We start from the raw sequence: 15303 nt of genomic DNA, 5'->3' as shown, positions 1-15303 counted from the left end.
TTGTTCTTTTGTCTTTAGCATATTTGCTTAACATAGTATTCTCAAGGTTAATCCATATTTGTAGGATATGTCAGAATTTCCTTCCTATTTTAAGGTTGAATAATATTCTATTTTATCTTTATAATCACATATAAAAAATATTTCTTAATTTTTTTAAGTAAGCTCACCATGCAATGTGAAGCTTCAGTTTACAACCCTGTGATCAAGAGTCACATACGCTACTAACTGCGCCAACCAGGTGCCCCCTATAACCACATTTTCTTTATCCAGTTATCCACTGATGAATATCTGGGTTGCTTTCATCTTTTGGTTGTAGTGAATATGCTACTGCGAACATGGATATCTCTTTAATTTTTTAAGCCTTTAAAGTTGCTCTGAAATTGGGATAGCATGTTTACTTACCAGGGACCAATTTGTTTCAGAAATGTTAATGGAAAAAAAAAAAAAAAGATAAAGGTTGAGGCCTGGTTGACAAAAACCCAAACAGAACAGAACAAAAAAATCCCCAAACCACATTATCTTCAGGCTAATTTCTGTGCAATGATTTATTTTGAAAGAGCAGTATTATCCAAAGCCTTTGGCTAAGAGCTTTAGTTAATTACACTTTGTACAATAATTGTTTTCTTTGGTTTTTTTTTTTTTTTTTGACTGTATTATTGTTTACAATTTCCTCTTGTTTTAAGCAAAATGATTTTCAGTAGAATTGAGTATTTATATCATCTACCAAAAGAAAAGCTAAAGGCTGCCATAAAGTTGGCTATGAGAATAAAATGAATGCATCTGGCAGTTGTTAAAAACAACAATAAGCTAAAACCAAAATTTTCTTCTAAAAAATCTTGGACATTTAAATTAATGAAAAATTAGAATCTAGAAATACATGTTGAGAAAGTTAAGAGGTTTCATAAGTATTTAGATAACCTGTAATGATTATAATATGCATCTTTGAAGTATTTTAATTTGCATTTCTAAGCCCTGGCACCAGTATATGTAATTGAAATTCTGAATGTTATTAGCTAGCTATAGTAGACTTGTATTGATAAAATTAAGGGTCTCTTGGTATGCTTGCAAATTTTAATAGCAGGTACACTTGTTAAGGCTGCAGTAACTTGAGTTTAGTTGATATGAAATGCTTACGAACTATTTAAAAATTTCCCCCTAACGTTAGTTTGAAGTAGATAACATAATTATTCCATCTTACTTTTATATCTTCATTTCAGTCCCTTTAGAATAAGTATTTTAAAAACAGATTTATTCAAAGAGTTGAGTAAAACACAAGGGGTGTGTGTGTATATGCATGTATAAATGTGGGTGGGTTTTTTGTCATTGTTACTAAAGTGTGCTTGTGTTATAGCTCAGTTAAATTAGGACTTGGCCTTAAATCTTGATAGATTGAATTACAAAGAAGAAAGAAGTAATATTTAAGAATGTAGCTCAAAATAATACAGTTTGGCTTTCTGTGAACTAGTAAGAATTATTAAAGCTTTGAGGTGTGCCTGGCTGACTCAGTTGGTGGAACATGCAACTCTTGGTTTCGGGGTTGTGAGTTTGAGCCCCATGTTGTATGTAGAAATTACTTAAAAATAAAATCTTCAAAAAAAATTACTAAAGCTAAAAGTGCTAGAAGCTGAATGGTATACCCAGGGAAGATGATTAAAGTATATTATTGCTGTGCTTTGTTAGCCGATTTTTAAGTGTAGAAACCGTATTTTGGGGGTTCAGGTATGGTATGAATGAACCATATATTTGAGAAGTCAGAACAGCCATCTTTCTAAACCAGATGCTCTCAAAAGTTTCTCCCAAAGTTACATTCCCAGGAAGACTGACAGGACATACTTTTGAAAATCTTTGAGTATGAAATCTCAGCTCTATAGCCTAATTTTTACTTGGCTATCCCGAGTCACCTCAGGGTGACTTGTCCTTATTACCATTAGGTCAGATTCTGGTTCAGCACTTTCTTTGTTCCAAGGGACTTAGGCCTTGGATGTTTATGACCCCTGGGGCCTTACCTCTTGAGCAGGAAGGCTCTGTCTTGAATTGCTCTGGGGAAAGGCAGAAGTAGAATGGCTCTTATGGAGCTCTTTCTTTTATACTCTTTCTTTAGTTTGAGTCATTCTTTATTCTGAATATGTATAGGCAGAGAGTACCTAACATCACATTATCTAGACTAACATGATGGCCTTTAAATTGGTCTCTTTACTTACAGTTTTTCCCTACTTTGTTACCCTAAATCCTCTTTTCACATTAATCCTACTAAAATTAAAGTTTCAAACATGTTACTCCATTCTTTGTAATCTGCAGTGATTCCTTTTTACCTGCTTATTTCATTGAGAGTAGTCTAGAAAATAGATTTGATAACAGCACTTGAATTTTTGTTGGCTGCTAGAAGAAAGACTCTTTGCTTGGCAATGAAGATAATTATTCTTTTATTTCTCATTTGGTTTGTTATAGTACTCCTATTTATCTCTTATAGAGACCATAAAACAATTTTATCATGAATTTCTGTGTCTCCTCAAATTGATCCATAGGATACATTTTAAAATATTTTGTTCATATGTGCACTTGTATACAAATGAGTATATGTAGATATGTTGTATATAGTTAGAATCATGGTTCTGTTTCATACTTTTTTTTTTTTTCTGCCTGACATGGAGCTCAAGCTCATGGCCTGAGATCAAGAGTCACATGCTTTATGGACTGAGCCAGCCAAGTCCCCTTGGTTCATACTTTTTATATTTGCTCTATTTTTATAATACTTAGCTTAAAGGTATACTGATAAGCTACTGATAGAGATTTGTTAGTTCCAGGTATATCTTCTATTACTGAGTTGAGATTTTTTTTTTTCTTGAAGATTTTATTTTACTGAGAGCTGGAGCATTCACACAAGCAGGCAGAGGGAGAAGGAGAAGCAGGCTCCCCGCAGAGCAGGAAGTGGGATGCGGGGGATGGGGGGGGTGGGGGGGGTGGGGGGGTGCTTGATCCCAGGACCCTGAGATCACGATCTAAGCCAAAGACAATTAACTGACTTAGTTACCCAGGTGCCCCTGAGTTGAGATTTTTACCAATGTTCATTTTTATCAATTCCTAACAAAAATGTAGTATCGGAGGAGTATTTTAGAGCTGTATTAATTAGCATATGCAGTGTGTGGTTAACAAGTGTGATGGGAAATTATGTAGATGAATATGCCCTTCACATAAATCCTTAGCATGCTAAGAAGATCTTATTTTAAAGATATTAAGTCTCTTATAATTGCTTTTCCTTCTATAATTTGAAACTCAATTTTAATGAAAGGAAAAATACTTCTATTTCCCAAACGTTTTGGATTGTAGATTTATTTGCTACTAGCTAAAAATTCTGTGGCGTGACAACTTTGTTTAGTAAAAGAGTAAGGGTGAAAGAATTGAAAATGAATAAATTAGCAGTGCTTTGTTGTCAGGGTGGCTCTTACCAGAAGAAGGGTCTAAAAGCTTTGCAGACAAGGCTCTGTGGAGATTATATAATTCAGCCCCCCATCACAGGAAATGAATTTTTCTAGGTCATCCTTGTCCATTGGATATCCAGCTTGTTTAAAAGTTTCTTATGATAGGATATTCACCATCTGCTGTTAATCTTGGACAGCTTTAATGTTTTTATTCAGTTCCTCCTTATGTCAAACAGAAAAAAACATTTTTCTTATGACTTCCACCCATTCGTCCTATTAGTGCCTTCTGGCACAATTTTTAAAGTGTAGCCGTTTGCATATCTTTTTTCACATAAATGTTTCAAACAAGCTGAATGTCCAATGGAGAAGGATGCTCTTTCAGATTTCTCAGGTCTTTTACTCGTGTGACTTGTTTGTTCTACCTTCATGCAGGACTACTGTGTGCTGAGTAGGAAGGGTGACTGGCAGATAGGACACTTGGCTTTACCACCTATTTGATTTTGAGCCAGTTATTTCACTTCTTGGAGACTCAATTTCTTTCTTTCTTTTTTTTTTTTTTTAATTAACATACAATGTATTATTTGCCCCAGGGGTACAGGTCTGTGAATCATCAGGCTTACACACTTCACAGCACTTACGATAGCACATACCCTCCCCTATGTCCATCACCCCGCCACCCCATCCTCCCATCTCCCCCCCAGCAACCCTGCTTCCTGAGATTAAGAGTCTCTTATGGTTTATCTCCCTCCCCAGTCCCATCTTGTTTCATTTTTTCCCTCCCTTCCCCCCCATGACCCCCTGCCCTGCCTCTCAAATTCCTCATATCAGAGAGATCATATGATACTTGTCTTTCTCTGATTGACTTATTTCCGCTTAACATAATACCCTTTAATTCCATCTATGTCATTGCAAATGGCAAGATTTCGGGGTTTTTTGATGGGCGCCTCAATTTCTTGAGAGGATGTAACTCAATTACTGTGTAGGAACCGTGGTCTATTTGTGTCCATAAATGAGATTATGGGATTATCCTATTCCTGTTTTTGCCCCCATTTTCTTAAATATCCAGGTCAGAAACCATTTATGCCTTCTCCTAGTTGGAATAGTCCAACTAGGAATGAGATGTGTTGGGGCATCTGGGTGGCTCAGTTGGTTAAACGTCTGCCTTTGGCTAAGGTCATGATCCCAGGGTCCTGGGATCAAGCCCGCCCCACGTGGGGCTCCCTGCTCAGTGGGAAGCCTGCTTCTCCCTCTCCCTCTGGTCCTCTACCTGCTTATGCTTTCTCTCTCTCTCTCTCTCTCTCAAAAAAAAAAAAAAAAAAGAAAAAATTTTTTTAAAAGGAATGAGATGTGGCTACTTTTTGTAAAATCTAGAAAACATAACCATTTATTCAAATTAATATCTGGAAGTGAGCAGAAAAAAGCCAAAACATTTAGGATGTGATTTATTTGTTGGTTTTGCCTTTATTTTGCATTTTGTGTCCAGTGGCTATCTATTCTACCATATATACTGGAAGCTTTATATGCCAGAATTAAATGCTTCTTTAATGAAAAATAAAAGATTGAGTTATTTTCTTTTTCTCTTTCTTTCTTTCTTTCTTTTTTTTTTTATCTTTTCAATGCCTCTTAGTCTTTGGCTATAATGGTTCTCCACTATAAGGCTTAAGCTGTCTTAAGTATCTTATCCCACTACTTAGGCCAGTGGTATCACTTTGAGGATTTAGCTAAACCGTTGTACATGTGTCTGTGAACAAAATTCTTGATGCTTTATGTATGTTTTTGACCTACGGAATTTAAAATGCCATTTTGTGAAATACTATAAATCTGCAATGTAGAAATTCTGGAAATGTGGAAAAGCATTGGGTACACTTTCTTTCTTTTTCTTTTTTTTTTTTTAAAGATTTTATTTATTTATTTGACAGAGAGAAATCACAAGTAGATGGAGAGGCAGGCAGAGAGAGAGAGGGAAGCAGGCTCCCTGCCGAGCAGAGAGCCCGATGCGGGACTCGATCCCAGGACCCTGAGATCATGACCTGAGCTGAAGGCAGCAGCTTAACCCACTGAGCCACCCAGGCATCCTTGGGTACACTTTCATAGTTGATATTCTGAGGGAAAAAAAAAGCCATCACGGAATATCAAAACAAGAATTGTGTTTTCCTTGATTTGTGGGCTTTTGCACATATATGGAATCCTTACATAGGATGAACTCTGAGCTGGAGGTTCCATTGCTATTTAGTTTTCTGAGAAATATGACCTCCTTCCTATCACCTGCTCATCTACCCCCACCAAGCCCACTTAAAACTGGTGTGGAGCAGCCAAGATGAATAAAATGAGCCTGACCTGCCAAACTATTTGAGAATTATGGGTTAGACATTTGTGGGCCAGGTGTGCAGTAAATCAGGATCCCAAGTTACATTTTATTCTACAGGATTCCCAAAGCAAAGCAAGAGGATAGACTATCTGAGACAATGATGGTCATATCAAAATAAAGCCAAATGGTATTTGAAGAAGGAAAGAGAAAACCTTGAGAAATAAGCAGTGATGAAAAAATAGTACAGGTATCCTTATGCTGAAACACAGATATGAGGCTGTGCTTTTCTCCCTTGGGGAACTCATGACTTAAGTCCAGTAACATTTTTATTTTTCAATCTTCATCTTCTATGCAGACTTGAGCTTCCCTGAGCAACAGAGAACTGCTGTGTAGAAATGGCGATTAAGTAATGTGGCTAGTCCAAATTAAGATGTGCTGGAAATATAAAATATATACCAGATGATGAACACTTAGCATGGAAAAAGAATTTTATTAATTGGTAATCTTGATTCTGTATTGAAATCATAATATTTGGGGTTTATTAATTGAAAAATATTATTAAAATTTAACCTGTTTCTTTTTCCTTTTTTAAATGTGGCTACTAGACACTTAAAATTACATATGTGACTCTCATATTCTGTTGGACAGCACTGGTCTAGAGCTAAGGGTTTTTATATCCAAGGCATAAAATTGATCCAGAATTAAGAAGAGAGATACTAGAAATCTTCCACAGAAGGTTGTCAGCCACAGATGCTGAGCCGGCTGTGATATCTGACTTAACGGATTCTTCCTGCATTAGTTGGGGTCTCAGTAAGAGACAGAAAACACAGAGTACTTGAACAAGAAAGTTTAATATAAAGAATGATTAGGGGCACGTGGGTGGTTTAGCAGGTTAAGCCTCTGCCTTCAGCTCAGGTCATGATCTCAGGGTCCTGGGACTGAGCCCTGCAATGGGGCTCTCTGCTCAGCAGGGAGCCTGCTCTCCCCAACCCCACTCTGCCCCCTCCTGCCTCTCTGCCTGCTTGTGATGATCTCTGTCAAGTAAATAAAATCTTTTTTTTTTTTTTTTAAAGACTTATTAACTTGCAAGAGAACTTGACTACTGAGGAATAAAGAGAACTCCAAAGAATATAGGAAGAGCAAATAATGGGAGCACCCACTAGTCCTATGGCCGAGACAGAGCACTTTAAGGAGTGATGCATTTGGGAGTGGGTTCCTTCTTCACCCCAGAGCTGAGATCCAGGCCTCACTGGAGAGGGCACAGCTGTGGCCCATGTAATGGTGGAGAAGTTTTGGGGATATAACTCAGGCTGGGGAAGCCACCCCCAGGTTGCTAGCAGACTTCTCTGGGCAGCTGCCCTCTGAGTGCCATTGGAATCTGCTGGGAGTGAGGCCATCTGGTGCCCCATGTGCTGCTGCCTGCTGCACACTGCAGGAGCAATCAGAGAACACACAGGAACCAGGATGGGAAGAAGCCCCTTCCTCCTCCGCAGTCCCTCCGGCATCCTCTCCCGACAGACTCTAACACGGCATGGGTTGGCAAGGAAATGTTTACATGGTCCATCTCCAGTATCATAAAGCAGGGCAAAAAAGGGTGAATTTGGAAGCAAGAGGCAATAAATTGATAACCGGCAGACTCGATAAGTGGTTGCCACTGTGTAAGACACTCTTGTTTTTTGATAAATTTAGATCGGTTGGCCCCAGGATAGAATATTTAAAAATTGGTGTGTCCACAAAAATTCAGGACATGTGGTCACCACACCCTCAGAATTTTAGTTATCTGAGAATCTTTTTATTTTTAAATATTCTAGGAAAGATACGTCTTCTCTTGTGTGGTTATCTATTTGCTTTGTATTTTAAACAGTGAATATTAAATAGTGGGTTGTCAGCTTCCAGTAGAAATGTGGTCGTGGTATATGCTTCTTTAAGTGTATGCTTCTAAGTTTTACTCATTGCTTTGTTTATTCCTGGTAGTGTTTGACTACAGTTATAGAGATTACGTTCTGTCCTGGTATGGAAATCTCAGCAGAGATGAGGGACAGCTTTACCATCTGCTCTTGGAAGACTTTTGGGAAATTGCCAGACAGCTGCGTCACAGACTGAGCCACGTGGATGTGGTTAAAGTCGTCTGCAATGATGTTGTGAGGACTTTACTCACTCATTTCTGTGACCTGAAAGCTGCAAATGCCAGGTAACTGTTCTAACATGAACAATCTCCCCCACCTTTTTTCTACATTAAAATATTTTTGGGCGCCTGGGTGGCTCAGTGGGTTAAGCCGCTGCCTTCGGCTCAGGTCATGGTCTCAGAGTCCTGGGATCGAGTCCCGCATCGGGCTCTCTGCTCAGCAGGGAGCCTGCTTCCTCCTCTCTCTCTGCCTGCCTCTCTGCCTACTTGTGATCTCTCTCTGTCAAATAAGTAAATAAAATCTTAAAAAAATATATTAAAATATTTTTCGTATACAGAAAGGGGTCAAAGTCAAGAGAAAACTCTAGAATTTTCTGCCTCCTGCTGCTGTTTGGCTTGAAGTGTAGATATATTGAAGGAGAACAGTTACAGTGTTGTGATAGAGTAGATTTTTTTTTATAACTCTCTAATAGAAAACCCCTTTATTGACTTCTTTAATTTGTGAAAAACTTAATGAAATTAATTTTACCAAGTTGGTACTGTCATGAACTTGTTTGTAGAATCATGAGTACCTAGAAGTAGAAAATTTAAATGTAGTGTTTTATATTGTGAAATGTCTATGAATTAACAATTTTTAGAAAGATTTAGAATTCATGTTTCCTTTTGTGAGTCCTGTGTTGAGAACTCTGTTGCATCACAATATCCTGAAAACTGACTTTTTAAAGGAACTCAATATTGGAGGTTGTGGGCTATAATTAGAAATGTTTCAATGTGAAAAGTGCGAATAGTTAGGCTCCTTAGTTCTTTGTACTGTTCCACTGACACTGACAAGATGTGTACCTATGAAGTGATTCTGCCTTTGGAAGGAAGACTTTAAGGCCATTTTTGTGCTTGTAACAAATCCTTATGTTCAGAGGTTTGCTGGGGGGATCCTAATTGCATGTGCTATTCCTGAATGAGTGAGAATGCTGAATTACAGCACGTCTAGCTTGCATGTAAAAGTCGTCTTACTGCAGGAGAGGAGTAGCCTTCTGCCTGTTTGGATGTGGACTTAGTAGGAGGGGGCTCCTTAATTTAATGTGGCCTATTCGCACTGATACTATTCTACCTCTACTTTCATGGGAGAGACAAGGTATCTGAAAAATACACACAAGGATGAGTAAACATTGGCATCCTTATCGGGCAGGTGGTATCTCCTATTCTCTGCTGAGAAGCCTGCTGGGCCCTGTGCTGTTGCTCAGTGGGGCCTAGTTGCTAAATGTCCTTGAGCAGCAGCAGCTCCCTGTTCTTGGCTATACTGCCTCTTTCCATGAATCGTGCTTTCTCCCAAAGTCTGTGTCACACAGGCTTATGAGATCAAAATGTGCAGAGCCATCATGGGCCTAATATTTTTCAGTTTGTTGCCCCCAGTATTTTGCATTTTTAAAAAATTGTGACCCATAGTAAGAAATACATTTTATACTGTGACCCAGTTTCATAAAACAATATTATTACCTGCGATAACTGATACTTTTGTGTTAAAATCTTTTTAAAAATGATGTTTGAGATGAGCTGGATTTTAACTTATTCCTTGTGGGCCACAATCCATGATTTGAAAAAAATTACTGTAGTGCAGTGGTTCTAAGATTTTTTTTTTTTTTTTTTTTTTTTTTGGTCTTGGGATCCCCTATACTCTTAAAGTTATTGAAAACCTAAAGGCATTTTTTTTTTTTAAAAGATCTTATTTTTAAGTAATGTCTACACCCAATGTAGGGCTCAAACTCACAATCCCAAGATCAAGAGTTGCGTGTTCTTCTGACCCAGCCATGCACTCTCAAAAGCACCTTGTTTATGTGGGTTCTATCTCATGGGGTTCTGGGACCAGCTTGTACTGGTTTGCAAGAGCTGACTGTGCACATCCCTTCCCTACTTTGAGATCAGGGATATTACCTTGCTAGCTTGTCATTAGCCATGGCGGGAGTACTTACACTGTGCAATGGGAGAATGCTACAAGTCAGAGATGATTTTCCCCTGGGGGAGCTGGTGGTTAAACATATGCCACCTTACCTCTTGCTATCCTATCAGTGTTCACCATGTCAGCTATTAAAACCAAGACTTTTTCCCCCAAGATTTTCTTTATTTGAGAGAGAGAGAGAGCATGAGAGGAGAGAGGTCAGAGGGAGAAGCAGACTCTCCGCCGAGCAGCAAACCCTATGTGGGATTCAGTCCTGGGACTCCAGGATCATGACCTGAGCCGAAGGCAGTTGCTTAACCAACTGAGCCACCCAGGCACCCCCAAACCAAGACATTTTTAAAGTGTACAAATACACAGTTCTCTTGCCATTAGGCAGTAGACTCGTGGTGTTAGCACACATTAGGTAGCCTCTGGATACTCCACTGTGTGTGTAAGAACAGGGTGAAAAAGACAGATGACATTTTATATTACACAGCGGAGTCCTCAGACCACCCTTTGAAAATTGCTGTTGGTGGAGAAAGCAGCTCCCAGCAAGTATGTGAACTAACAAGGAACGTGAGAGAATGAGGACTCTAGGGTTATACCCCTGGCATCTCAAGAGCTTCAGCGACTCCTTTCAAGTGTTCAGCAACCCCTAGGAGCTCCTGCTAGTTTGCTGCAGTATCTGTTGTGTAAAGTGCTCCTGACTTCTGCCTGCCAGATGCTGTCCAAGACTTGTTGGAACTCAGGGGATGCTCATTTTAAAGTACTTAAATTATGGTTCAGTGAAGGACAGTATTTTAAATCCATGTTTTATTCCAGTGAGAAGATGGATAGATTTAGGTTTAGGAGAAGAGCAAGTGGTTAGAGAAATTTAGTATTTTTATGATGATCTAATTTGAACATGAACATATATATTTCATGGAGACATTTACCAGCTTCTGAAATTACTTCTTTTGTGACTAATATAAAGATATTATGGGTAAAGCATCACAGTAATAGAAACAGAGAATTGATTCCATTTTAGAAATGCCTTCCCTCTGGGCTTCTAGTTTTCTTATACCAACAGTAGATTTTATTCTGTTGATATCTGGGCTATGCCTAGAAGCTCTAGTTGATAATTCTAATTAAAGAAAAAAAAAGTCTTACCACTGTACTCTGGGATTATAGATATTTGAAGAAGTGCCAGTAGGCTACTGGTGTTTTTCATATAGATGATTATGCCCTAGAAGTGAACTCTAGAGAACTAATATCTGATTATGCATTATCTTCTACAAATCACATAATGAGACTGCTAGACAATGTGTCTAGGTTTGATGGCTGTGTCTGCACTTGCCTGCCCCAGGTAAATAGTGTCCTCATCCTAGAAATCTCCACTGCTGTGCAGGTATCTATTGGCTGCAAAATGACTTTGGCAGCCTGGGAAGCACCCAATTGAATTGGCCACTGTCAGACAAGACAATAATAAATTGCATTAATAAAAGCAACACATACGCTGGTTGACTGTTAGGCAGTTGTGTGGGGGCAGCTTTTCAGTCAGCTTGTGTTTATTTCCAGGCCGACATTCTGTTGCTGCTTTAAGCCCAGTCCAGATCACATTTAAGGCTTGCCTCTGCTTCCTCTTCCTTTGTCCCATCTGTCTTGTTCCAGCATGTTTCAGGAAAATCTAAAACTGATTCTTTTTAAGCTGTTTAATCAGCAGCATCTTTAATTTCACAGTCTCCTTCTTACATTCCCTTTGTGTTTGATTTACTCGTCAAGCATAGTCATTCTGTTTGAGGGGAAAGTGTTTTTTATTCATATATTCTGTCTTTATCTCTGGATTTTTCACTCTTTTCCTCTTTGCAATCTTTGATTCTGGGGTAGCATAGAGTCTGGACTAGAGAGTCAGGCAGAACAGGAGAGTTAGTTCTACTGTTTATTACCTCTGACTTTGGACTATTTGCATAGCCACTCAGATCTTCAGTGTTCTCATCTATGAAATGCTGTTCATGATGCCTGCTCATCAGCGTAGGTGGGAAGATTAAGTCTTGTTGTACATGTGAAATTTCCAAAAGGTGAATGTCCTTTTGCTCACTCAAGGAGGGAGAGCCCAGATGCAAGTAGTAGGCATTAGAGTAAACAAATGATCCGTCCACACCAGCAGAAGAAGGCTGCTGCCTGGACGCAGGCACGTGGACACATCATGACCCAGAAGCAGCCATGTGCCTAGGGATCTTTTCCTGGGTTCTGAAGCAGTACTCGATGCCCATGAACCGGAAGGCATCATAGGAATATACGGCTTGGAGTGAGCAGAGGGATTCCAGGGAAGCACTGGCCTCCCCTTTTTCCTCAGATGGACCTCATTTTTTTGACCAGATATCTGGCCTTTTATGCTCACTCAGAAAGTTTTCCCTAACTCAGTTCTAGGAGTGAACTTGTAGAAGTCTGTTGGCTAGGATCCTTTGATCTGCTTTCCACTGGAACAGAGAAGGGTTTGCGTATACTTTGAGAGGGATTTGATATTATAGAAAGAAGCTTCTGTCATTAATTTTTTGGGGCCAGATTTCCCCAATAATTGTCAACCGAATACATATTTTAGAGTAAAGTTTTATCCTTAAAAGTGCTTGATGAGACAAGAGTAGCATCTAGATCTTACTATATTAAAAGATCATCTCTAACTGGCAGCATAGCTAGAATTTCAAATAATTGAAGATGCCACTTTAAATGTACTTTACTTGAGCCCTAATAACCCCAACTCATGTGCCCCAAATCAAGAGTCCCATGTTCTACCAATGGAGCCAGTCAGGCACCCTGAAGATGCCATTTTTAAAAAGTCAGCATATGATTAGTATATATGTAAAGGGTTATTCTTAAAATCTGTTTATTTTGTTGGCTTTTCACATTAATATTGAATTTTTCTTGGTTGTCTTAGAAGGAAAAGAGGAAATCTTCCTTTTTTGGAGGATTAGTCTTCTATGGAAGACTAGTCTTCATTCTCCAGTGCAGAAAGAAATTGCAGTCAGCATTCTGGAGGGGCTTGTCGTAAAAGGCACCAAGATGCATTTGTTTCGTCACTGTTTAGCACTGGAGTGATCCCTCCTGCTCTACATAGTGTCAGTACTTCCTCAGGATTGGCCCCTAGTCACTATAAGAAGTCCATAAATGTTCCCTCTTATCTAGAAGGTGTTAGAAGAATGAATGTCCCTGTCTTTCTTGAACTACTACTATCAAGGTACTGTGGGAAAAGGAGGTATAGAAGGTTCTGCTTTCTATTCCTCTTCACTCAGGAGCCTCCAAATTAATGGTCCTGGGATAAGGAGAAGGTCAGTGCTGATAGCGAAGCCTCTGACCACAGCTGTCAAGACTATCTAGAAAATACTTGGGAACCACACAGAAGGCAATTTGCCATCAATTTATGTAGCACCAGATAAGTCATGGACCTTCTCTTCAGTAGAAAACCCATAGCATTTTTATCCCGTGATTACCTAGTCAGGAAAGCTGGCTAGTCACCCTGGTAATATTTTCTTAGATTTTTTTTTTTTTTGAATAATGACGCAATAGATCACATTTAAGAAGATGTCTAGAAGACTTAAAAATAGTCCAGTTAAAGAAACACACAGAGGGGCGCCTGGGTGGCTCAGTGGGTTAAAGCCTCTACCTTCAGCTCAGGTCATGATCTCAGGGTCCTGGGATGGAGCCCCGCATAAGGCTCTCTGCTCAGCGGGGAGCCTGCTTCCTCCTCTCTCTGCCTGCCTTTCTGCCTACTTGTGATCTCTGTCAAATAAATAAATAAAATAAAATATTTTTTAAAAAAAAGAAACATAATTTTCTGGATTGTTGCTGTGATTTGGGAGTTATGTGTAATTGTTGATGCTACTTAAGGTTTGAAATCCTGAAAGAGCATGCATTAGCATTTTTCTAAATTAGTCTGTGACTGAGAAAATTATTAGCTATTGACATTTTTGAGGAGTGGACACAATTATTAAAACTGATATATTGTCCATTTGAGATATTTTATACTTAATGATACATAACTGAATTGTTTTCAGAACTTTCTTTCCTTCCTCTTCCCCTCTTCATCAATTTCTTTTAGACATGAAGAACAACCAAGGCCTTTTGTGTTACATACATGCTTGAGGAACTCATATGATGAAGTGAAATTCCTACAGATGTGTTCTCGGGTTCTGGTGTTCTGTCTCCTTCCCTCAAAAGATGTCCAGTCTTTCAGCTTACGTATAATGCTTGCAGAAATACTCACAACAAAAGGTAGACTTGTAAATAATTCATATTACTAATGTGATGATTATGCAAACAATTGTTCCATACTAATGTGATAACACTTTACCTATGCTGCCCTTGTATATCATGGGATGCATGGGAGCTAAGATATTTTCAGGTTTTCAAATGTGAAGTGTTATTCAAAGACGGCTTTATTTGGCCCTCCATGACAGACAGGTTTTTTATGTAACATGTTGCCAAATACATAGTCCATTCTGTTGTTTATTTTGACACAGGATAATTAGTCCTTATGTTCTTCACAGGCAAGCATCCATTTGGGATAGCTTTTGAATTATCCAGGTCAATAATATATACATCGATGAAAGAATATCTGTACTTGAACTCTAGTGTGCATTTACTTAGAATACTTTTAAGATAGAAAATTCATTGACAATGCCTATATGTAACTTTGTGAACTTGGAATAAATAAAAAAGGAACTGTACCACAACATAATGTAATTACTAAAGGAATTTTAATGAGGAAGGTGCTTGGCCAGAATACGAAAACGGAAGAAAATATGACCTAAGAGAAATTTCTCTTACCTCAAAATCCCAAATAACATTGCATTTGATATGCGTTGATTGATTGTCTCATTTATTATTTGTGGTCATTAGTGGATACCAAACATAGAGAAAAGGGAGTTTTTTGTTTTTTGTTTTTGTTTTTTTGGCTTCATGACTTTGAGATCAGCAACTGAGCTGAGCTTAAGAGCTGGTTGCCTAGCCAGCTGAGCCACCCAGGTGCCCCAGAAATGGGAACCCCCCCTTTTAAAAAAAAAAAAGATTATTTATTTATTTTAGAAAAAGAGGGTATGTGTGAGCAAGTGTGTGTGAAAGTGGTGGGGGTGGGGTGGCGGGGAGAAGCAGAAGGAGAAGAAGAGAGTCCTCAAGCTGGTTCGACACTGGGCTTGATCCCAGGACCCTGAGATCATGACCTGAGCTGAAATTAAGATTCTGATACTTAATCAACTGAGCCCCCCAGATACCCTGAAAAGGGAACTTTTTAACCTAAAGTTAGTAGGATGAGTTTGTTAGTAGGATGAGTTTGTAGTTGTTATCATTGACTTTTTAACAACTTCTTCCCTGAGGCCTGCTTTTTTCAGTTGTGAGAATGTTAACTTTCATTTGGCAGACAAAACACATGAGCCTTATTAAACTAACTAACTAAATAAACAAAAGGAAAAAATCAGTGTACTTAATTTTGATATCAATGTTAAGAGCTTGGGTTCCAAATGACACTCTTTCATTATTAAACTTA

General features: G+C 38.7%; 1 protein-coding gene across 2 annotated transcripts in view; it reads left to right on the top strand.

The window, feature by feature from the left end:
* Positions 1-15303, top strand: part of SNX25 (sorting nexin 25) — a 128542-nt gene that overhangs the window by 29978 nt on the left and 83261 nt on the right. For both annotated transcript variants that reach the window (XM_059155829.1, XM_059155830.1), the window contains exons 3-4: positions 7702-7918; positions 13861-14033. In XM_059155829.1, the coding sequence (XP_059011812.1) occupies positions 7702-7918; positions 13861-14033 (390 nt within the window). The remainder of the gene's footprint in view (positions 1-7701; positions 7919-13860; positions 14034-15303) is intronic.

The sequence above is a fragment of the Mustela lutreola genome, chromosome 18 (assembly GCF_030435805.1).
Source record: "Mustela lutreola isolate mMusLut2 chromosome 18, mMusLut2.pri, whole genome shotgun sequence".
Taxonomy (NCBI): Eukaryota; Metazoa; Chordata; class Mammalia; order Carnivora; family Mustelidae; genus Mustela; species Mustela lutreola.
This window is presented reverse-complemented; position numbering and strand designations above follow the sequence as displayed.